At 35.7% G+C, this 26207-nt stretch overlaps 1 protein-coding gene across 1 annotated transcript in view; it reads right to left on the bottom strand.

Moving 5' to 3' along the window:
• The window catches only part of BTBD9 (BTB (POZ) domain containing 9), a 90760-nt gene that overhangs the window by 52737 nt on the left and 11816 nt on the right, over positions 1-26207 (bottom strand). Inside the window, exon 6 of the mRNA XM_010018206.1 lies at positions 24750-24869. Coding sequence (XP_010016508.1) covers positions 24750-24869 — 120 coding nt within the window. The remainder of the gene's footprint in view (positions 1-24749; positions 24870-26207) is intronic.

A 26207-nucleotide genomic window follows, 5' to 3' on the forward strand; every position in this document is an offset into this window, starting at 1 on the left:
TATTTGTTAGTTGTGTGTTGTGTGTTTTTTTAACTACTATCTCACATGCAACTTTTTGCATAGCAACGTTTCAAACATCTTCATGAAGACAAGTGAAGCTGAATCTAGTAACATTTCAAGCTTTCTTTAAACTATGCCCTTTAACTCATATCTTTGCAGAATATTCCATGAACAACAAAAATAGTAAGTGTTTGCATAATTCTCCATTTACATTCTCTGACTTCATGCATAGCCCATAAGTACAAAACACTCAAAACAGCTCAAACAGTTTCTACAGTCTGCATGTATATTTCTTGAAGAAATGTATTTCCATGAGGCTGATGACACAAAGGTTACAAATGCAGATTTGGATACCCACACATGTAACCAGATTGCATTTCCTATATAATAAATTGTACCTAATGCATATAAAGACAAAGATCATCTATTTCCATCAACCTGCACAAAAGCTATACATGAGCTATAATATTTAATACTCTTTAAAGTAAGTAGTTTTATTTTAAGATAAATACTAGTATTGCACATGTTAATATACATTTACTCATCTGTCACCTAGGGACAAAGACATAAGGGCTGTAACTACAAGAAGCGCAGAGAAACTTAGGTGGTCATTCAATCAGCTCACTTCCCACCTCCTTTTCTAACAGCAAATTTTCAATGGGATCCTTATGCTCAACAATGAAGATTTACCATTATACTTGTGATATAAGCAAAAACCCTTAACATTATTTTTCAAATGCAAGATTAACTCATTTCCATGTTCATTAAATTCATCTGAAACTCAACTGGTTTTGAAATGGAACAAACCACACCTTATTATTTAATAACTCAGGAAAGGCTGGTTCATAAACTTTCATTTTATTCTAGAACTTCAGCACAAATCTATTTTAGCTTTCCTTTTCGGGAAAAAAGCATTTTTTTCTGACAGATTAGTAAAACACTAATTTCCTGCTGGCAACAGAAGAAGCTCAGATAAGACTGGCTAATCCATAGAATCATAGAATGGTTTGGGTTGGAAAGGACCTTAAGATCATCTAGTTCCAATCCCCCTGTCATGGGCAGGGACATTTTCATGACAAAATTGTAGATACTGTTAATAACTGTCCATAACAATCCTGAGCCATTAAAAGTTAAGTTATTGTATATTAAAGAAAAAAAAAATCATTAAAAATATTATGATGAGCAACTGACTTATAATACACTTTGTTATAAAAGAAACTGCAAAGCAAGATTAAAACCCTGAAGACAGGGTTTTTTTCTTTTCTTTTTTTTGTAAACAAGATATCGGGATTAGTTTAGAAAGGATCAGAATTACGGTCAGAGCCTAGGAGCTGTAGCAATTTAATATGTTTCTTAGTTCATTGGTGTTTAAAAGGCCCATTCTTAAGTATTATCACATGCAAAATTATGCTTTCTAAACATGATTTTTACAAAATAAGTTTTAACACATTTTAATTACTCAAGTATATATGGGCCCACTTTCTATCTCATACTCAAACCTCCAAACAGAAAACCAGAGATGTGCTGGTTCGACATGGCATGTTGCTGGACAGGCTCACCAGTGTTTCCATCAGCTGGGAGCAAACAGTGCATTGCAACTGCTGGCAGCAAGGGCCAGGTTGGCTTTCATCAAAGCAAACACAAGAGCCACAGATACAAAAGGCTCTCTCGTCTAAAAAGAACCTCAGTATCTAAAAATTGATCTTGCTTCAAGAAAGCAATCCAAAAGGCTACATCCAAGGAAATACTGGAGGTAATGTACTGGAGGAATGTACAACTCACTGGAAAGCACTCAGTTGGGTTAGTTTCTTTGCATGCCCGAAACTTCCATGTACAAACTCTGGAGCATTATTGACTTCTGATACCTCACTCTAGCTGATGTTATGACCTACAGGCTAACTAAAAAAATCCTATTAAACCAGAATTTTTCTTAATTTTTATTTATTTACTAATGAAAGCTTTTTACATGAACAAGGAGTGAGCAGCTCCTGTTGGGAATACAGGCTCTCTGAACACCCTTCTGAAGACTCTCTAGAGTTTATTAGAAGTTCCTGTCACCCTGTTCCAAACAGGTTTACTGAAGGCAAGGGTGCACATTTATTGTTTTGAAAAGCTACCCCAGCAGTAAACAGGTATTTCTGGTACATAAGCATCAGTTTCAGAACTTCTGGACAATGCCAGAGATATAAAACCAGCCCTGGAGCATTCCAGTTTCTAGCAGGTACCCAGAATGCCCAAGAACTACCTTGAGCACAGTATCAGTATTTCTTCATGAACTCATTGCTCATGACAGCTTTTGAAGTACAGCTTCAACAAGTGTTGTATTATAAATATTCTGATGGTTGAAAAATTGCAGAATTTTTAGAGAGTAAGAAAAAAACCAAAATTTCACAATAAAATAAAGCATTGATCATTGTCAAAGCACAAGTTTAAAACATGAACTGCTTCCCCATAAAGAACTTTTCCTACTATCTAGTCTCTGCTAGAAGAATTGGTACCATTTAGTTTTCATGTTTAACAGACTAACAACCACATGCTGGAGGATCCCACCTCAAAACAAAAAACCAAGAAACCAAAAAAACGTGGGGTTTGTAACTTTTTCAAACTTGACAGAGAATATTCTTATTTCAGGCTGTCATGCATTTATTCTAAATTAAAATACTTTTCTGACAATTTTTGATCTTTGAATTAGTTTTAAGGAGTCCATAATGAAAATGCAGTTCTCAGAAGTGAGAAGGTAGGAAAGAAAATTTATCAGTATTTTATTCTGAATTTCTTATTACATTTTAGTTAACAAACGCATTCTAGTTCTTAGATATACAGCCATCTAGATAGTAAGAACAATTTTAATAGGTCTTGCATTACAAAAGCATTTGTTTTAGAAGAATGATTACACATGGTATCTAGCTAACTTGACATTCAATATTCCCAGTTTGACCTGAATTGTAAGTAACTTCTTGAATTGTGTTGTATTACATGTATAAGCTAAGTATTACGCTAGCATAAAACATGAATTTAAAACAATTATTGATTATATTTGTAAAGGACCTTTATTTAATCTTCCCAAGAGTAGTATTAAAATCCTTCTGGATGGATTTATGTGTGTGTATTCATGTATAAATAGATACCTAAATGTGTGTGTGCACGCACGTGTAGGTGCTTTATATCGCCACCAGAAACACTGTGAAATACTGCGAAAATCCTACGGGCACAACCAATTCTACATTAGCTATACATCATTTTATTACAAGACAACACCAGAAAAAAGAATAAGGGAATCAGACATTTACGTAAGAAAATCAGTTTTATTCAACTCCTACTTTATCTTACATCAGTAAGAAGGCTTTAAATTAGAATTCAGTACCCTATGGGGAGTTAAATGCATCAGAGAAAGTTTTCTTTGCTAGTCAAAGATGTGACTACGTATGTTTCATGTTAAGACTTATAGTTACTGTAAGGATGGAACAGATTTTCACATGCGTATCGGCTTTTGCTATGAAAATACACTGTACATATATGACAGTTCCTATACGTTTACTGCTCCAATATAGTGTCTGGAACTACTGTGCAGACTAAAAAGCCTTATTTTTTGCTTCCAAGAGGAGCTCTTACAGCATTTTGAAAGGAACAGGAATTTCAAATGTTAGCATGGTGCCTGAGAACTGTGACTAAATGTAGTATTTGTTGATATCTTTCCTTAGCATCAAACAAATTGACATTCTGCATATAAACTGAAAGAACAAAAATAACTTGAGATTTCCTGCTTTCATTCCCATCTTAAAGCTGATCTGCCTCTGCATTGCAAGTTTTAGTGTAACACTAAAGCCTAAGGAGCTGCATTTTTCCAGTCTGGTATAATCATTTTTATCAACAGGCAAGCAATATAAATCTAACAGTTTTCATCCTCCAGCCCCTGCGAATGGCCTCAGTTCAACAGAAAACAGAAAAGTGTCCAACAACAGAGACAGAAACCCCTTTTTGGGCCCTTAATGAGGTCTCCAGAGCCCAAGACAAACCAATAACAAATTGTACTTTCCACACACTGGGAAGTAGGGGCTGTGAGGGAGGAGAGGAAGAAAACCCTGGTGCTTGTCATCTGAAATTAAGTGAATTTAGTCATGCCAGGAAAACACTGGTAATAAACCCTGCCCATCTAAACAAAGGTTTTACAGCACAAAGAAAAAAGAAAAAAAAAAAATTATGGCAGTAATTTCATCTTGGGTTTTTTAAGAAGAGCTTGCTGTTTTTCTTGCATTCAGTAGAAAAATCCCAGAGGAGCAATGCAGGCAGCAATAACGCAGACTTCTAAAAAGATATCACTTAATTTCTCACTCCTTCCCTTGCACTATTGCTCCTCTTCCACTTTTATTTAACTATTAACTCTATAAGTGCAACATGCTACCAAAAGGTTTCTCATTCTGTAAAGGCAGTAACACTCATGCTTCACCATTCCCCTGAGAGGGTATTAGATCTCTGCAGGTTCATCATTTGTTCCATCATCCTAAAAGCAGTCCAGGGATGCTGAAAAACTTGGGATTATCAAAATAGCATCAAAAAATCAAAACAGAAAAAATTTCAAAATAATAAATCTCAACTTGGGCCAAAGGATAAACTTTCTATGAAAGAGTAACATTGCACTTATTCCCTACATGCTGCAGAAACAAAGTGATCTTGGATTTGGCAATTGATGAATACATATTTTGCTTTACTCATTTATCTTTATATCCTATCAAAAATCCAGCAACTAATATTTATTGCATCTCTTTAACATCCTGCATCCAAACCCTTCATTCAGGCACTAAAAATAAAACTCTGCAATTCTAGTTTGTTCTGCAAACAAAAGCAGATTAGCCAATGTTTTAGTTTTATTTTTCTCATCTGCTAAAGGAAGATAACTACAAGCAAAAGTATTTTTTAAGACAACCTATATTAAAAGAATATATTATCCATGCACTCTACAAAACCTAAAGAAATTACTAGTGACATCCTTTATAGCTTCACTCTGTATTGTAACAAACCAAAAATATCTATATAGTTCCCACATATATCTATTGTGTCATTGAACCACTTACACTGAGATACTTGTGGCATGTCAGAAAAATCACTACAGAAGCTCTCCAAATCAATCATTTAACAAGTTAAACCTCACACAAAGATTTTTCACACTCTCTAAAACACTCCGTTCAAGCGAACTGAAGTCAAACCTTTAATGGACCTATCTTAGGTCTGTTACCTCCAAGCTATTCCCCTGTTCTGCACAGCAGTGACTGTGCATAAATGCACAAGAAAAAACTCTTCCACAATTCAATCTTGAGATTATTCTAGCTATAGTATTCATTTTTAAGCTCATCTGAAAATGGAAGCAGACATTCTGTCTACACTGTGACAAGTGTTAGACTTGTCCCTGGCATGATTCCAGTCTAGCCCAACCTGCAGTTCCTTCCCAAGCAATGCTTGAGTGAGGGTCCGCATGGGTAGAAGCTATTCCCCCTGTGGGCAATGAGGATGGTCAATCCATTCTGGAAGCTGAAAGGAGTTTAGTAGGATGGATGTGACAAAACTGTGACAGTTCATTACAGGACTAAAGAATGGACATAGGGATTATCTAGTTCATTAACTTTCAGATGTTGTTGTTGGCTACTTGAAAAGGTTTCAAAAGTTTGTCACAGTAGTTATTAGAAACAAACACACTTTTTAGGCAGAATGATTAATTCTGTAAGTTTTTTCAGCATTCCTAACCATTCTCTAGGTTTGTCTTGCACGGTGGTGTTTCTACGTTTTCGCACATGACATGCTCTAAAGCCTGTCTTCCTTATACAGCTTACTTAGCCCTTTGGCTAATACCCTCAGTTTAATAGGCTTTCTTTAAGAGTTTATCCGCCTATTCCTCTCTTCTGTCCAGGCTTTCTAAACCTCTCCAATCTCTTCTGAGACTCACAAGCTACACAATTCTTAAGATCTTGTTTAATCCCCTTGATCAGGCAAGTGCTATATTTTTAAAGAAAGTCTGGAGAAAGTTGCCTTTACCTAGGATGAAATAACCATTTTGTTATTTCAAATAAGAGCCATAAAATTGGGATCAAGGCAAAAATAGTGTAGTATTTGTTTCCCTTTAAAAATAGTAATTATCAGACTGATTTTCTGACAATACCCTCAAGAACCACATTATCCTGCATTTATGTATTAATCCAATTATCCAAAGATGCAAGAGATCCAAAATAACTTTACAAACATTCCTGTCTGCCATGCATAGCTGTCATTCATTTACTGAAACTGTTCCAAATCCTGCCTAGCACAAATATCACATCATTTTCACATCATCAAAACATCCCTCCCAATTCTGTGGACACCATTTGACCCATTTTACCTTAAGTTAACACAGTACAAGCTGTTTTATCATGGTTGACAACGGAATTCACCTAGTTGTCCGTATTTTTCTAAGCATTTTCCAAACTCAGGATGGCAATATGCTGCCAGAGTAACAACAGCCAATTCCAGGAAGGGATTAAGGCCTGTGCTGGGCCAAGTATGAAAATTTTATTTTTCATTCCTCCTTCTCTCTTTCCTGAGTATGACCCAGGTCTTGGTTTTACTGAGGGAAAATAACGATGAGCTTTGGTTGTTTTCACCACCTTTGCCTATGCGTAAGAACATATTAAGCAATTAAGCCATGCAAGGTAAACTAAAAACAAAGGAAAAGAACAAATATGAGACAGCTTTAAGCTGTTACTATCTGGCATTATCTCAGCAGAGAATTAACATCAAAAACACAGAAGAAAAAAGACTGATGTGACAAGATATAGAAACTCTACCAGAAACAGCACTGAGAAGGAAGAGAGCAGCTCAGCAAAATGAGGGCTCAGCCTGGTCCATGGACTGACAAGACCAGCACTTTCCTGCTTGCCCAGTGACTGGCCTGCAGACAGTCACTAGGGGGCTGAGCTGAGGATGAGAAGCATATTCATGTTTAGTCTAAGAGGGTGCTTTCCTCAGTTAATTACTGTGCATATGAACAAGAACTATTCTTCATTCACAAACGGGGCATGATCCTGCTGTCAAGTATCCAAAGTCAGTGGAAGATACCTAACAGCGATCCAAAGTTTTGATGACTGCACCATGTATCTCTACCACTATGAAGAAAGAGGGGTATAGGGAAAAGGGAGTCTCAAGCCTGATCCCTGCAGCTCCTGTCTATATCTAATTCAGCAAATTGTTTTTCTTTCAGTAAGAAGCTGACAGTTTCTACACATACTCAACACAGGAGTACCAACTCCCAGTCCAAGCATAAGAGATTAAGAGAGGAAACTGAGAGTCTCAGCCTCAAAAAGCCCACCTCAGTGCTAACCCTGACCTCAGGGCAGAGGACAAACAGCAGGAAACACCCATCAACACCCAATAAAGTCTTATGAAAGAAAATTAAGTAGAGACAGTATAGCGTAAGGGAGTTGTGTGTTAGTGACTAGTCCAAGAAACCACCTGTATTAACACTTGGTTTTCTAAACCAGAATGAATCACCTACAATTCAGCTCTGGTCTGGAAAGGAATTTAAAGCTTTATACACGGAATTAGCAGTTCTTCTATCTATAAAGATCTAAAAAGAGATAGAGGAGAAATGTGAGGATGAAGACATTGTTAATGTGCAAATGAACAGCTGAAGTTAACTTGCTCAATAGAAATTGCAAAGAGGAAAGTAGAGTGAAAAATAAAAAGACCTTTTAGCTGCACATGATCAAGTCTGCCAGAACAGGCACTTGCCCCATTTGTACTTTTGGAAGCTGTCAGAAACTGCATTCTAGAAAACAGGCTGCAAAAATTACTCCAGTAGGAATAACTTACTCAGACCCTGGGGTAAATTATTCTTCACCTTGGAGTAAATTATTCTTCATTAAAGCTTCAATGTTACAGTAACTACAAATGACAATTCTTCTAACACTAAAGTGTGGCCATAATTATGGAAAGAGTAAAATTTTCAACTTAAAAATTTTCAAGACCACCCTCCCCCCATACCTCCAGGTATGGCACAGCATATTCTAATTAGATGATGGCAATTAAGCTCACAGTATTTCCTGCATATTTCCCTCCTACATCTTAAAAGAAAAATAAAATCTACTCAAAGTGAAAAGCACAAATGTATTTCAGAATATCTGGATAAGAATTCCCCATTTTTGTTCCTGATATTGGTGTTTATTGTTTTATTTCAGCTATCCACTGTAACTCCCATACCTATCTTATGTAAACTTTAAAAACATCTATTTATAATTATTATGGAAGAAGTCCACTCTAAAGCACCAAGTCTGAAAAACACCTGAAACATCATGAACAAGCAAATGCAAACCACAAAAAGAATTTCCTTCCTCGTCTGCAGTGATGCTGATTTATACATATTTCTCATTTATGACAAGTCTTGCATCATTAAGATGAGACATACTAGTCTATTCCATCTTCATGAAACTTTTGCTTGTTCAGTGTAAGAGTATTTTAGCCAGCTTCTGTGAAACCACTGTATTATCTAGACTGGAGCTTATTAATAGCTTAAGAACTGACATGTTTGTACATAACCTTCTTGACCCATATATCAAGACAACTACAAAGTCAACATAAAAGTTTTCCTTAAAAGACTAAGTGGGTAGGAAAGCTCCACAGTACCGTCAAATCATTTCTTCTAGCCAACCTCTGAAGTAGCACTGACTGATTCTGAAAACCAGAAGCTGGAAGGAGAAGGAGCAACGTGTAGGAGGAAGCAAACCAAAAGACGTTCAGAGGACCCCAGAAAAAAAAACTCTTCTCTCCTTTAAAAAGGCCACTAGAAATAGAAAAAACACTGCAGAGAGAACTAAAAAAGCTCAGTCCCTTCCTATCAGCCTGATCTGATGCACCCTGTATAAAAGCACTCTCCATTGTTTGTGACTCCTGTGGTGACCTCTGTTTTCTCTTAAGTACCGCAACTACGTCAAGTAATTTCCATGGTAACTACATACAGCTCCCAATTTTAACCCAAAACAATTCTTATCGGAACGAATGAAATAAAGTACATATTTAGCTCCTCATGCAGATATAACTCACCAGAATCTAAAATGAACAAAGATATTCAAGTGCAGTTATGCCTGAAAAAGAAAAGAATGTAATTTTCCAGTTTTACAGCTGCTTTCAGAATTCTGCCTGAAGGATTACACTCAGCAGTTACTCAGCTGCAAATATTACTTCTATTCCATAGATTTTGAATACAAACTATTAAATCTATTAGATCAATAGTAATTCCTCCCACCTGCACTTAAGAAATTGATATAACGACCATAACATTTCCATACTGAAACATTTCCTTTTTGGGTAATAGAGAAAAAAATATATTCAACTTTTTAAACAGCATCACAGCAGTTGCATACAATGTAAGACACGAAGCTACATAATAAAGATTAGATTATGAACTTCACCAAAATGGCAATTTAAAATCATGTACCACCGAATGTACTTTAAAATAAAATGGAATAACAGATGTTGTTCAGTGCCAAGATGGCTCCTTCCCCCTGTAATTATTTTATTTTTAAATGTAACCACTGAATAAACTCAGTTTGTTTCTGAATAGCTCAAACACTGGTCATCCACAGTACAAAACGTGTCAACTAAATTCAAACAGAGTGAATAGTCAGAGAAGACATATTTTAAAATCAGTTATGTTTAAAACATTTTGTAAATGATACACCAATGAAGTCCTCCAAATGCTCAAGTGGCTGGTCAAGAACAGTACTTCTCACTCTCCCCACCTGCCATAAAAAGTGTTCAAATGCCATCATCCCAAAACATGCAGGACAATGCATCACATTAAGTGAGGTCAAATAGTTGCCAAAGCTAATAGACGCAACAGGCTAACCTGGTTAGACACTCAGTTTGCATTCTGCGAATTGCTTTAAGCAATTTTCCTTAGCTTGTGATTTGAAGGATTCACTAAACAAGCTCACAGCACAGAATAAAGTCTTCAGTCAACTTCCCAGCTGCTAAATGTCTTTGCAGATTAATTTTAGACAAAAAACGAATACTGTGGCTAAAATGCATCTTTTGAGAATTCCCACTTAGAAATTTTTATTTAATTAAATTTAATTAAATATAAATTAGATTTTTATTTAATTGAACAAGCCCAAACATTTCATTAAAACTCAGTGATAATTCAGCAACTTCTCATTAAAAAAAAAAACAACACAAAACCCAGATTCTCTCTGGAATTCAAGTCCGTGGTCTCAGTCACCTTAATTATTGCAATGACAAATACAAAACCACCACAATACAGGAACAAATGCCAGTAAAATATACTGTCCACTGTCCCTTCAATAAGAAGTATAGACTCATTAGCATTTAAAAGATGAACTCCCATCACCTCCCCAGTTTACCAAATACAAAGCTCTTCTGTCAAAGCACTCATGTTTTCTTTCACACTTGCCTTATCTGGTGTTGATGTTTGGTGTATACAAATTCTAGGAGGTTATCCAAGCAGACAAGCCATGTCATCTACCTCCTCACCTACATCCTCTCTACTTCATTTATACCATTTGTATCCCTCTCAAAAGTTTGCGATGCACACCTAATTAAACCCAGAGCACTCCTCCTGAAAATACCTTCCAGTAGTATTTTTTCTGCAGAAATCAAATCAAATAGTAATTTCTTGGCCATACCTGCACCCTGTCCTTACACTAACATTCATCCAAAATCAGTATTAATCTTTTCCATCACATGCGTATCTCCAGTTCCTAACATGAACACACCCAACAAGAAAAAGAGGAATTTTTCACATCATTTAGCTGCAGACATTCAACTTGGGGAGCTGCACTATGGGAACAGTCACCTGAGGTTCTTCAGCACTATCAGTGAATATAATAAAGCTCCTCTAAAAGGCATTCCGAACACCACATTTAGGTTCATGCTCTCTGCCAAGCCCTCTAAGAGGTTCTCTTCTCTCTATTAATTATATGTGCAATGTAGCAAGATTAGCCTCCTCCAGCAATTTGTGTTACCTTACACTGGCCTCTAGAATTACTTTGTTGTCAAGTCAGACAACCTTTATCCCTGTTAGACCATGACTGTGAAACATATATAGTTCCATGCTATAACAAATTTGACAGTAGTGGTCTCCAAACAATTCTTAGGTACCTGAAAAATAAGTACCTAGCAGCATATTTTTCTGCAGAGCATCTCACATATCACACAAAAACTGAAATGAACCTCTGCACTTTTCCAGCATTCAAACTGATGATAGGAAACAGACACACAAGGAAAGCTGGCTTAAGAACAGCCACCGAAGTCTTAGCAATGGAAGAATTCTTAATAGTTCAACAAATATAAAAGAACTGTCAAAGAAGAATGAAATACTGGTATGTATTTTGGCATACTATTACTCTGTAAACCAAACCATGCAAGTTAGAATTGAGAAAAACAAGTAACATTTCTAGGAGACAAGCATTTTCTAACTACTTTGCCATACCCATCAGCAAGACAAAAATGTTCCTTTTGAATGATCAGAAAAGCTTGGCTTTGATTTTCTTTGCATTCATATGGGTGATAGGAAAAGAGAAGTTCTGGTGGGGTTTGGTACAAACCCCACAAGCTCAACCTGCACACGGCACTAGAAACCTTCCAAGGATGTCTCATCCTCTACAAAATGCTAAGAGACTGTCAATCAGTTATGGAAAAAAATTATCCTAAATATGCTGCTAACACTGAATCTTATTATTATATTTATTTCCAGACACCTGTGGGGAAGACCAGTTAAATGCTGGATGTGATGGTGCCAACACATGCCCACATGTCAGAGGGTCAGCATCTTTCTATAAATCAGGTGATGCACAGATCATACAAACAAGGCACAGGTAACCAAAAACTTTCCATAATACAAAGGACTGAAAGGGTTTAAGAAGTCTGAAAAAAAATAAATTTTCTAACAGTGAACAGCAACTTCTGTTAAAATGATGAATTATACGCTCTTCTGTGTAAATTACATGAAAGCACAGTGATTCCCTTTCTCTTGACTGTAATTCAGTGCTCATGAACGTGTCTGACTACTGTTGATGATACAAGGAACATTCTCTTATTACTAATCTACATTATGTCAATCCACACCAAGAGGATAAAATACATTTATAGTTTCTAGTTTCACCCAAGAGTGAATTATTTCAATTTCATTCATTTTCACTCCAAAGAAATAATATAGATCTGCCATATTGAAACAATTTGTTTCCCTTTCATTTACACACTTATCTATGAAGGCAAGATGAAATATGACACAGGAAGTCATCTCTCTTTACAGCTGTTATAGATGCTTTATAATTTACTACAGACTGGAATCATCAGCAATAACGTCTTCCAGGCCTTCACCCTATTTTGATCTACTGAAGTTTTCAAATCAGTTTTCATCTAAATATATATTAAATCCTTCCCTTCAAAAAAAAGAGGGGATGAAATACAAGCTGCATGGGAAGAGTGTCTATGCATACACATAAACACAGTGTTTCACCAAGATTTAGTTTTCCTACCTATTAAATCAAAATCAAGAATACTCTATAAACAAAAAGGCAAGAATAACCCTCGCTCTCCAAACAAAACATTACCATCGTTATTTAAACTGGAAAATAATTACAATTGTCTGACATCAATTAAAGTCTTCATAAATACTCTTTTACACAGAAAATTATCCTACTACTGATACTGTAATTAAAAAAAAAAAAAAGCCAAGCTCAGTAGTTCTTAGAAGTTAATTTTACCAGATAAAAAACTTAATATACACAGAAAAATTTAACTGCTGTATGGAAACACCCTAAAGCACAGTTAAGATTAACTGTATGCCTTAATACTATGAACTCATAATTTACTAATTTTTTCAAATGTCCAAACATGTGACATTTAAAATCTTAATTTCTAGACTCTTTTTAGAGCCTTTTACAGAAACAGTAACACATTACTCTGAGTTATTTGCTCTTTTAAATAGTTATTTTCAAACTCTATTATCCGAAGTTTGATGGCACAAAAAAAGCAAGGGTATCGGATAAATTAATGTGAAAATTAACATATAATGTCAAATCACATGGAAAGTTAGTATAAATCCTCCCCCCACCCCAAACCTATACATTTGAAAAACCAAGTCTCTCAGAAAAGAAAATAATTCTAGTTTTTCAAATTCCTAGGAGTTTTTCAGGATTTCTCCAAGCCAATTTAATTGTAACCATTTAAAAATACATCTGCAAAACAACCAAAGCATCCCTGCCCCAACCCTACATAGAAGGATGTGAAAGAAAATACTACTGGTTTTGTTTCACTCATTTTAAAAGACTATAGTCAATAATAACAATGACATCAATAATAATCCTGCATGTTCATCTTCCCCTCAAATAGCTTCAAGTATATCAGAGAACTTAGCTTGGTAAGCAGTGCATTGACTTTACCCAATGAAATGCTGCCAAATCTTACTTTTTAAAACTTTAACATAAGAGTTGATCAAAACTGCAAGTCTCATGTGGGTCACACAGTCAAGGAACTGTGAAAGCCAAAGAAGTTTTCATATCTAAAACACTGTCAGTATCAAGATGAGTCACAAAATCTATAGTCTTGCTTCTGAATAGCCTGGAAGCTAACAAACCTAGGTTCTCATTAGTGCAGTCTCCAAGTTTGCAAATGAGAGTAAGCTTTTTTGGTTAGACAAATGCCAGGGGTAGTGGACCACTGAAATAAGGCACATCGCTGGGAGAAGTGCTGAGAACAAAATAGTATTGTTCTGTCACTCTGTCACTGCTTGGTGTGCCTGTATCTCAAGTCCTTATGTACAGTTCTGGTCTCCGTATCTCAAGGAGTACATAGTAGGTACAGAGAAGATGACCTAAAATCATAAAAGCAACAGAGTAGATGGAACCGAAGAGGAGATGGTTGAGGGGGCTACGCTTGACATTTGCAAAATCTTAAGAGCGGAAAAGGTGAATGCAGCGTTGTTATTCATCAGATCCCACAATGCTGGAACTGAAAGACACAAATTAGTAAAAGAAGCAGATAAAACCATTTGCTGCCACTACAAGCTGTGAAAGCAGTTGGTAACAGCCCAGTCACAGAAGGACCTTAGATAAATGAATGGACAAGCAATCTATACGAGTACACTAACAGGCTCAGAGGAACATAAGGAGAATAGAACACAGAGGATGGCCTGTCACTCAGGCTCTTCCTGACCAGCACTTCCTGCTCTTGGGGTCAGAGACAGGACAGAGGGCAAGGTGCCCATTGATCTGGCTCTAAAGGGCACTTACGTTGTTAATGAGAATGCAGCTCAATTAGCCAACTTTGCAATTTGCCATTAAAGGAGACAGGATAATTGAATTGAACAGAATACCGATTTAGAAATCAATATTTAATACACCTTCCATCACTGCTGTTATCCGCCAATGCAAACAACACAGAAAATGGTGTGGAGAAAACTAATGAAGCCACTACTTTACTGATTACTAATGATGTTAGTTAAAATTTCCAAGATCTTTATTACATCTCCAGTGAAGTACAGAAATATTTGTCCCAATCTTACAAATGAAAAACAAGTATGAAAGTATAAAGCTGTAAAAATTGCTCTGTGGTGAAAATCAAAACCCAAATGCATGATCTGGTGCTTTACAAAGATTGCTCTTTCTCTCATTTAGAAGACATTACAAATAATAAAGTAACTGCTTCAGTAGCAGCCTGAAAATGATAAAACACACGTGGCTGTGCTATAATTATCCCTACTATAAAAAACCACTACCTTTTAAAGCATTTTTCACTTGCACTGATTTTTTTTCCAAACATGTATTTTCTTTGCATCATCTCTCTTCCATTGCTTTCTTTCCTTCACTCACTCATTTCTGTCAGTTAAAGATACTTATGCATGCTTTCACATAACTTATTTCCTACAGATTTGATCTGCCATAGCACCAAATTTGTTCGGTTTTTATTTATATGTCTTTTCAGCTTGATTTTTCAACTGTTTGTGTCTATCTTCTTCCATATTAGGGGGTGAATATTCCTTTTGTGAAGCAGAAAACTATTTAAAAGCTGCATCAAATGGAACCATTAGCCTAATCCTCCTGAGTGAAACTGAGATGAGAAAGAGCAAGCACAGTCCAAGCTCAAGAATCTTAAATTCAACACCAGTTCCACTACCTTCTTTTGAGGAGAAAAAGGACACTGAATAAAGCAATTTACTTTATGGTTTTTCCATTCATACACTGACTTATACCTTTACAAAGTGCTACACAGAAGACAACTTGAGGTTTGTGAACAAAGAATCAAGTTTAACCACTGAAAAATTCACTTTACTATAAAATTTTTTATGTCATCCAAATTATTCCACAACTGAGACTAGCCTAGTGTTGGTTGACAGATGGCTTTATAAATTCAGAAACTGAAAAATGAATCCATGGAAGTGTATTACTTTAGTTTATGTATACAATTTGAATATTTATCATGTGCAATTTTAAGTGTGGTACACTTTTTCAGATACACATCAACAAAGCATGCCCATTATCTGTTAAGAAATAGGGAAAAAGAGAAATACTTTACACAATGGCATCAAACAACTTCAATAGATGGCCATCACTGATCAACAAACTAAAATAAATCACAATTCTTACAAATTTGGCAAAACAAGATTTCCTTTTGTAAAAGCCTGTCTTTGTAAATATATATGGCAAGTTTTCAGTTAATTCTAGCACGTGGAGTGTAACAGAAATCACAGAAGACAATTTAAAGAGTGTTGACGATGCCTTTTAAGCACAGATTTGTCTCATACAACATTAACTTTAAATACAGCTTGCTGTAGAATTATTATGAGTAATTTGACAATTTAGTGTTTAGATGTATCTTTATGTATCACTGCCAAGCTGAATAATTACTGGAAATTTTCATTTATGTCACATCTCTTTTATGATGTGAAACCACTTGAACCCAGAACACAGACCTAGAAACAGTTTTCACTTTAAGAAACTCACAATCAATACGAAGTTCAGAACACACAGAAATTCTATCCATACTACAAAACCAAAAATGCTGATGATTATGTCGAACACAAAGAATATGTAATCTAGATCTCTTAAAGTTAAATTTTTCTACTAAGCTATAAATCAAAAGAAAAGATTATACTATACTTTCTTATGAATCATATCCAACAAACTGGATTGGCAGGCACTCTCTCGCATTTCTCACATATTTCTATACAAGCCATACTGACCCCTCTACACACACTTCTTGAGACAAATACTCATTTTCAAGGGATGAACTGTCTGTCAGGTTATCATCCACAGTTTAAAGGCACACTAGCTTTTTTGCCTTTCTTGAAAGTTAAGTTGGGTTCTTTAGTTTAGCACAACTGAAATTGCTATGTCAAAGAGAAGGAATTAGAATAAAAAAGCTGCCTTGATAAAGTTCTTGGTGAAAAATGTTATTGATTACACCTGTAGAGAAATGAGCTGCTGTATCACTAGGACCACATTTGGAGCTGAAATCAGAAGCGTAAGTTTAAGATTCAAAGTATACATAACATGAAATGAAGGGATCTTTTAAATCAATAAACACTCCATTCCAGACAAGGCAATAGCCTTCTTGATCCTGTGTAGATAACCTACATTGTTTGAAAAATCCGAGACTATCACCTTATCTAAAAAATACCAGTTTGAACATATACTGGAAAAAGCCATGTTTAAACACCGACAGATGGAAAGATAATCAAGCAGCACCTACCCACTAAAATGGAGACCTAAATAATTTGCTGTATTTAACAAAGTTAAAAAGGAAACATGCCAATAAAAACTCTTCAATATGGTCACCTTCTTCTAGAAAGAGCGATTAGCTCTTCACTCCATCCCAAAAAAAACCCTCAAAAACCTGAATTCCTGCAGTGAAAAATGAGTTGTGCAAATGATGTCAGTGAAAACTCTCAAAGGTCTGGGTGATATTTCAAAATTGCTTTCTTTTAATAATATGTTTTTGCAATGCAAACCAAGATAATTTTTACTTATCTCTGGACATTACATTATCACTGTATTATATACAGTATTAGAATTTGGAAAAGATTTTAAGATTTCAGTGGTAGACTAATGAAGTTAATTTGTATTGTACAGCAAGGTGTTGGGTTTTTTTCCTAATCTCTGAAACATCAGCATATCTGCACAGTTAGAAATAAAATATTTATACAACAGTCAATGCTTCCTGAAGCACAGTACAAATATAATAACTAATCAACATGTCGGCTATGTAACCATTTGTATTTCTCACGTGCAGTAACTAAGGTAAAGATGGTTTTAGTTGAGCAAGTTTAATCATTCCATTATTGAGAAGTCCTCTTATGAGGTTAGTAATGATTTTGTGGTGAAAAATTTTTCAAATCCTTTTCAGCCTTACCAGAGCTCCTGCCAGCAACTCATACTCTGTTTTTCATAGGTCAGTGACACAGAGAGCTTGCACTTTAAGTCAGAACAATGCTCAAAAGCTTCTTTAGAATGTCTGTGTACTTTTTCTGATTACCACAATTCTCTGCTGGGGGAGGAAAGTGAACCCAGAATTACTTGCTTAAAAAGTCAGTGCTAAAATAAATCTGAAGACACTGCTTTCTTCTCGGTTTATTTCAACTGGGACCATGCTTCATCTGCTTCTTCCGCAAGAGTCAACTCCTCACTCATTTCAACATCTTCATAAATTGAACCATATTCAGAATGATTTTTGGCAAGTTATTATCCACTTAGTTTCCATCAAGCACAGGAAAACTGTGTAACAGATATCTGCTACTCCTATATGAAGGCAGGCTGAGTGAGTTGGGCTTGTTCAGTCTGCAGAAGAGAAGGCTCCCAGGATAGCCTTATAGCAGCCTTCCAGGATCTAAAGGCAGCTACACGAAAAGTTGGAGAGGGATTTTTTACAAGGGCCTTTAGGGATAGGACAAGGAGTAAAGGCTTCCAACTGAAAGAGGGTATATTTAGATTAAAGAAGTTCTTCACTACAAGGGTGGTGAGGCACTGGCACAGGTTGCCCAGAGAAGTCATGCATGCCCCATCCCTGGCAGTGTTCAAGACCAGGCTGGACGGGACTTCGAGCAACCTGGTCTAGTGGTAGTTGTCCCTGCCCATGACAAGGGGTTGGAGCTAGATGATAGGTAAGTTCCCTTCCAACCAAAACCATTCTATGATGGTTCTATGTCAGAGACCTACTGGTGAGGCTGAAAGTGAGATATTACTGCTTAATCAGTAGCTACTTTCAATGGGTGGCTCTCCCAAGTGCGAAGAAGAGTATAATTATTGCGCCATCACCAGTATAAAGCACAGGTATGAGGCTGCCTGACCAAGAACAGAATTAAAGAAAAAAAGTCTTGTCTAGCCTATATATGAAAACCACATCTCTTCACGTCACTGCCTGCAAAATAATTGTGCACAGCTACCAAAATTTCTTAGTTTAGAACTGTGTTAGTCCTGAAACATTTATTCTTTTTACATTTTGCTTTTTTCAACACCCAGGAGACAGGGTCTACAATTTAATTTGTCTCCGCTCAGGCAGAGGATTACAAATGGTGTTATCATTAGTAGCAAAAACTACTGAAGCACTGAACAAAAAACCCCACCCTATATAATCAATGTTTAATAAAAGGAAAGGCAAGAAATTCTCTCTGCACTAATAAATACATTTAATACACGAGTACGCCTTCTAAAGTGGTTTCTAGACCATGCTTTCTATAGCAGCCAAGTAGTTTAAGGGAAACATGGAGCATTTAGACAGTCTATACCATTACTAATTCAACCTACCAGTATTAGAAAACCTCAACATTTTACAATTTAGAACAAATTAAAAAACAGGAAAAAATATGTTTAAAACATTTCCCACATTTACAGTGTTATTCTACAGGCATCTATTGGTTCCTTTAATAGAAACATGCTTAAGGACAAAAAAATTACGCAGTAATAATTAAGATTTCCCTTTGATTAGTCACATGATAATATCTTTTCATATTCCGGAATTGTTGGCAAAATAGCATTACATTTCAAACTATAAATTGGTCTGGTCAGGTAAATATTCCCTCAGTTAAAACTCCGCATCATCTCATGTCAGATGAAACATGGAAAATTAGTCGATCATTCTCTTCTGATTTAATGTACAATCTCTGTACTTGCTCTCTGTAGCATAACCAGCAAACCAGAATGATTCCGTAAATCTGGGAAGCTTAGTACACCAGCATAACATACACCAGAAATAAGAGTTTCACTAAAGGAGTTTAAACATAAAGAAATTCAGTCTTTTAAACTTTTACTATAGTGACACCTTGTGGCTACATTTGACTTATTTTGATATCTCAAAATTTTTCATTTTCTTGTAATTGCTCTAAGGAAGTTCTTCAAAATTTGTGGCCTAAGACAAAGAAAAATGATGAAGCCCCAAAACGAAAACAAAAGGATGAAAAAAGAGAGAAGGATAAAACAGAAAACAGCCTTGCCTATTCAAATATCTTTAAAGGCATTAACATTCACTTAATGTATCTGCACTTCCCAAAAGCCCCCAAAAGAGCTGTGGCTTAGAATCTAAACTCTGACTGCTATACCAATGTGAAAATCTGTCTTTTTTTTTTTTAATGAGCTATTGTTGCTTATGCATATTCACTCTGTTATCCATATCAGTTATGAAAAATACTATATAAGTAGGCCTCATAATTTTTATCACTGATTTGTTGAAACACATGACAATCCAAATTGTCACGACCATTGACTAAATGCTACATAGGACAGAGTTACTTTCTTAATATAATCAAGAATATGGTATTCATTTTGGCTTATTTAACAGGTACATACTAAAAATACTTGGAAATATGGAAGAAAAATATTCACTTCAAAAATGAGTTACAAACCGCAGAGAGACACAAGATTCTCTTCTACACAGCCACACTGTTAAAGGAAGGTGGAGTAGCTATGAACCTGACACTTGTTCCTAACTTTCACAGGGACCTGCTTACATGACTATTTTCTGTCTCCCGTCTCCTCTCTAAAGAAAGCCTTCAGTTCTACACGAGAATTGCTATGTTAATGCAAACAATGAAACTAGGACCAAAAGAAACACTAAAAAACCCCACACAATGCCATATTAAAAAAGAAAAATTACCCTATAGTTGTCTCTTACTTGCTTTTTCTGCATAGTATACAGCAGTTCAATATTTAAAGGTGGTAGAATAATGTCTGCTATAAGCATTTAAAGCAAAAATTAAAAATCCAAAATACAATTACGGCAATGAACAGCCCAGGTATTATACCTAGCATTTTCTCTCACTTAAAAAAACCCCAAGCAAAATCAAACAAACACCAAACCACACACACACAAAAAGAAACCCAAAAAAACCAAAACAACCCCTCCTCAAAAAAAAAAGTCAAAAACCAAAACCAACCAAACAAAAAAAATCACCAAAAACCCAACAAAAAACCCAAACAAACAAACAACAAAACAAAAAGCCCCAAAACCCCATGGGAAGAAAAAAAAAAAAAAGGAAAAGGAAAAGAAAAAAACCAACTCAAAATACTGCAACCCTCTCATCTGTTAGGCTTAACTTCAATGCCTAAGAAATAATCTTCATTGTACAAATTAGCTTGTATATTTAAATCAGGGATTACATTCTACAAATAACAAATAAATCATCTCTGTGTGTGAGAAAGCATAAATAATCTTCTCGTTTCCTTTTTATTACAGAATTTCAGAAGTCTTTAGTTGCTGCCCTTCCATTTTCCATCTATTAATCTAGGAAAAGGTTACGGCTGGCAAAGGTTACTCTGAACCCATGAAATGTACACTGGAGCATACCAGTAAATAACAGGAAGAAGAGTGTAAAGTAGAATGTAAGTAATCTTTGCACACTACTTACTTGATTCTGCCTAACCAGTCTGGATGGCTTAGCACATGTTTTGCCAAGTACGAATTGTCTTTCAGGGGAAGCACATTAATGCCCCTAACTCTAACACTATGTGAATATTCCACAATCCTCCATGTATTAAAAAAACCCCAAAGTCATGATAGAGACTATGACACATGATACAATAAATGACTTGCTAAGGAGACTGAACTGGTCTTAATTCATTGTGGTATAAATTACTTCTTTTATTTAAAAACTAACTGCCAGAAGGTTGCATTTTTTCCATCCAGCTAATGTGATGGAGGCATTGACTGTAGATTTGAAAATAGATATATTTAAGAGAAAAGCGAAAGGTTTTCAAAAAACAAATAAAACAACCTACATACATGCAAATAGAATACACTCCCATCGCTTTGTATGCCCATGGAAATGTTTGAACAGCCTCTTAAAACTCAGGTGAAAATATTAGTTCAGCTCTTGACACTCTCACCTTGCGTAACTAATATTTATGCTAAAGGTAACTAAAAAAGGCAACTAACCTTGCCTAATGTCACAGGGCTCACATTCCCTTTACAATCTATGTACGAACAATTGCTTTACTGTATCAAGATACAAACATGTTGTCCTTCAACAACGTGTACAGAATCTGGCATATTCTACTCCCTTGCTTTGAAAAAAGGTGGGTAAATAAGAAAGCTAATAGCCCTAGTATCCAATTCCTTGTTGCTCCTCAAAATGCCATCCTATAGAGTGATGTCATAAAGCCCTTTGAGCTAAAATAAATGTTTTTTAAAAACAAAACCCCTCAAACATCACCTATCTCAGACCTACACCAGTAAGAAACTGCACTGAGAAAGATACTTAGTCCATCACCTTCTGCTGAAAATGCATACAAATCTTAAAAAAATTGCTGCATAGTTCCCTAAGTGGTTGCTTGCAAAGATGTTATCTGCATTAATAAGACATAATGGGAATAAACAATAAAACTAATGGCAAGAAGACAGAGCAAAGCATGATGCTTGCAATGCACTCCTCTCTACTGTTGCCCATAAACAGAAAAATTCTGGCACCGGGACTTGTCGCACTGACTCAAGAGGACAACAGCAGCAGTGCTGAGTAACACAAAACCAACTAGCTTTGAATGTAAAGAATGTAGCGATTAACGTACTGCTGTTAAATGCAAGTGATTTGCTGAGTTATATTATAGTCTTCCTTTAAAAACAGGGCAGGCATTTACATTTTCAAATTAAATAAATAGGGGGTTTTTAATTATCTGCTGATAATCTGGTAATAATTTCTTTCTAAATGGCATATAAACCACACAAACCTATCTGCCCTTAAATAAGCATGCATAACTTACCTGTAAAAACTGAATATCAAATATTAAAAGAATACATTCTGACATAATCTCATATTAGCTTGTAACAGTGCTCACAACACTGGAAATCATCTCTTTTTTAGATGACAAAAACTGCTATGTATTTTAGGATTCCTGTTTTGAGTACATATCTTAGAGATAACTAGTTTAACTCATTCAAGTAAATAAGACTACTTTAAATACATAATTATAAACCCCTGAATTTAAAGTCAGAAAAAAATAATATTCCTTGTTTACTTCTTTCTAAACAGAATATTAACTAAAGCCAGATAAATGAAAGACTCAAATACTAATACAGATATGTGCATAGCCTCCCCGCACTCAAAGCCTCTCTTCTGGAGGTCACCTGGTCCATACCCCTAATCAAAGCAAAGCCAACCTTCAAGTTAGACCTAACAATTTATATTTATATAAATAAATAAATATTAAATTCTTGAAATGGAACTGCTCAAAAAATTGTCTGCAATTTTAGGTCTCTTATTACATTCAAAATAGCCTTTTCTTCTTATTTGCAAGAAAAGAATACATAAAGAGCAGTAGTAAATTATAGCCACGGTACTTTTACTTTTGACTAGCAAATGCACTCTTACTATAATATAGGCTTCAATTCACTGATGTAAAGACAGATTACAGAACAGCCTTATCTAAACTACCCTGAATTATCACGTTGACTCACAAATGAGAACTCATATTGCCTGCAGCTACCTGGACAACTGTATCCTTCAAATATCTGCTAAAATAAAATTGCAAGGGGAAGGCTTCCAGGTGTGTTTGTGCATGCATGTAAGTAGAAAATACACAGCTATGTATAAAAAAATCGTCACATGAAATAAGCTCCCTCCTGTTCTCCTCTAATAGAGGGCAAGTCACCTACTGGAGATCACTGGAGTGCTAAAATGTACAAGATTTCCTTCTATGCCAAAAAAATGAGTAAGGTACCACCTAAATATCTGGAAAAATGTTCTCCCCTCCACTCTTCCTTCTGAGCACTTTCAGACAAGGCTACAAAAAGTCATTACCAATACAGAACAATGATGCTCCCACAACATAGCGCACACACACACAGATGAAGACAGCTGAAGGGGGTACGACAAACAGATAAACTGGTGTTGAACTAGAAAAATCACTTTTAGATAAGTCTTTGGAAGAGGCCAAAGAATGGCTGCCGTTTTGAAAGAAGATTCAGGAAAGTCCCACCGTAACACCCTAGACCCCTTCAAAGCTTCTTGGTAACATGATGGAAGCAAAAAAAAAAAAAAAAAAAGAGCTGTGCTCACTAGCAATCCATCCACTTTACACCAAGTTAAGGTCACACACACAAAAAATAACCCCAGGAAATGTAAAACACAGCTACAAACTCCACGAGGAATTTCATCATTCCTAGATGATTTATCATAGTTAACATTTGTCAGATACACACAAGAAGTAAGGGGCAGCGCCAACCATTTCAGAAAGAGAAAGAGTAAAATCAGAATTATAAAACTTATGTGGAAAAGGTAAGAATGTATTTGTTTGTATCAGGAAAAATAGATTTCAAGTCAGTTACATTCAGTATGACCTTAATAAAGGACAGGAAGGCTGAGAAAGTTATCTGAGAAGGAGGGACACACACATGACCCTTCAGACTTTTCACACAGACTACAACTGCTTGCCAGCAAGCCCATGTTGCAGAGCAGTAGAGATCAGAGACAAGGCCAGTCTTTGAAAAAAAGAAAGCACTTCCCACTCTTGGGGATTTTAAGTATTGCTGTGTCAAATAAAAAGTTTGTGTCTACAGAGTAATTATCACAACAGAGGGCATTTTTTTTTTCCTCTTTGGGTATGTGACCCAAAACCTAATGATGATAACATCTTGGAAATCTACTGATTACGGCCTCTCTATCAATAAGCTTGATTCAGTTTTTGGGTAACACAGGTTCAATGTGATTATAAGCTTTTTCCAGAATTCCCAGCATCTACAGGAAAAAGACATCATCACCTTAACAATGACTGAACCCATCTAGCTCCCTTGGTTTACAAAAAGCATTGCTCAAACCTCCTTAGTCCTAACTCTCCTCTTTCACAACTATTTAAAACACTTTTCCAATGCAACAGCAGAAAACATGTAAAATACATAAAAACACATTTCTAAGTTCTGTAGCAAGTATGCAAACACATTTTAAACATTTTGAAAGTCAAGTAATTATGTTTACTACTGAGTGAAATAAACACATCAGCTGCAACAGGAAAAGCGAGCATGACTCAAAACAAGAAAAAAAAAAAAAGGAAAGAAAGGAGAAAGAGGTTAGAGATGGAAGCACCAGAGTTTTGAAACAGGATGCTTGCAATTTATATTTATATTTAAAAAGCATCCACCAAGATAGACACATTTATTTTAAGACAGCTGATAAAAGTTGTATATCATACATTTTGAGAAATAGATAATGCAATAGCAAAATCCAGCAACTTATTCTTGTGTCTACATTATTTAACGGCAGCCATGCAACATTATAGTGATGAACTAACCTGCAGACACGGGCAGGAAAATACAGGTTCTGCCAGGACCGACAGAGGTATTTAGAGTGATCGATAACCCGAATCCAGTCTAATTCATCCATGGACACCTCAATGTAGTAGGAATAAGACCTATGGATTTTCAAAAAACACAGGTTAGAATGCAAGCAGCTGCATTGTAGGTATTACATTTTACACTTTCTTCGGCATTTCCAGCTGTGCTAAAACGAAGGTTATTTGTTCCTATCCACAGACCTGTACCTAAATATTCAAAAGAAATCCCTCTTTACAAAATAACTTTGAAAATAAATTCACATGCAATTTACGTTAAGGGATGTTTTCAGAATGACTTAAAACATCCTAACACTCACAATCTGCAGTAATTAGATAAGACCATGCAATGAAGACTCAACTCAGTCATGAAAATAATCATTTGTATTCCTTCTGCATGGAATAAATCCAGAACACCAGTGATACAGTTATTATTGCTATTGCCATATCAATAAAGAAAAACTAAAAAACATTTAGCAGATCAAAACCACAAATTCAAATCCTTCTTGATTAAACTTGAAAAAAGTTTACTTTATGATCATTTGCTCATTGATGTTGTTCTTCACTTCTGACTCTTTCAGTTGTTTATGATATTTTGTTAAGCCTTAAACATCCCAAAATTACTCCATTAAAAAAAAAATTAAAAAAAAAAAATCACCAACAGACTCTCTGTCTTCCTCTCACTTACCAATTACGTTTAGCTTATAGTTCGCTGTGGATCAGCGAATTGTGGAATAAGTGTTTCAGAATATTTGCTTTCTCTCAGTGTATTAATCTGCAATATTCACAGGCATTTCAACAGCACCATGTTAGCATTTATCCCCCTTTCACACTTGTTTCTAAGAGTTACTCTTCCAGAGCTTTCCATCTACATTTTTTGTTAAACATTAATGCCTTTGTTAATACTTCCAGTTTTCTGCTAAGTACTTAAGAAGCGTAGATGTCTGAAGTGGTATTTTTTCAAAATTCTTAACACTGTTAATACCAATTTGTGCACTTAGAAAGATAATGCAGAGTCTTTAAGACGTCAATTGCATAATCAGCTTCCACATTCACACTAACCAGACATGTAATATTCACAACCTATATAAATACAGTTTTAGCAACATTATCATCACTAGCGTAAGCAATTTGACCGCACTAGGCTCCAGCATTCTAGAGTTTGAGCAGTTTAATGTAGAAGTTACTGCCTGTCCTCTGTGTGGTGAGAATTTAGGGATTCTCAAACCACCATTGCTGGACTGATGTAAATCTGTAACCAGACTTACAAATCGATTTGTTTGTTTGTTTCTGAAGGTACCAGGCGAAGAAAAATTGTCTCAAAAATATTTCTAAGCCTTCTCCTCTTAAAACAGCAAGTTCTCTCAGCATGTCATCGCACATCATGTGCTCAAGCCCTCACCATCTTAGGGTCCTGCT

Source organism: Nestor notabilis, unplaced genomic scaffold, assembly GCF_000696875.1.
Source record: "Nestor notabilis isolate BGI_N333 unplaced genomic scaffold, ASM69687v1 scaffold15007, whole genome shotgun sequence".
Classification (NCBI taxonomy): domain Eukaryota; kingdom Metazoa; phylum Chordata; class Aves; order Psittaciformes; family Psittacidae; genus Nestor; species Nestor notabilis.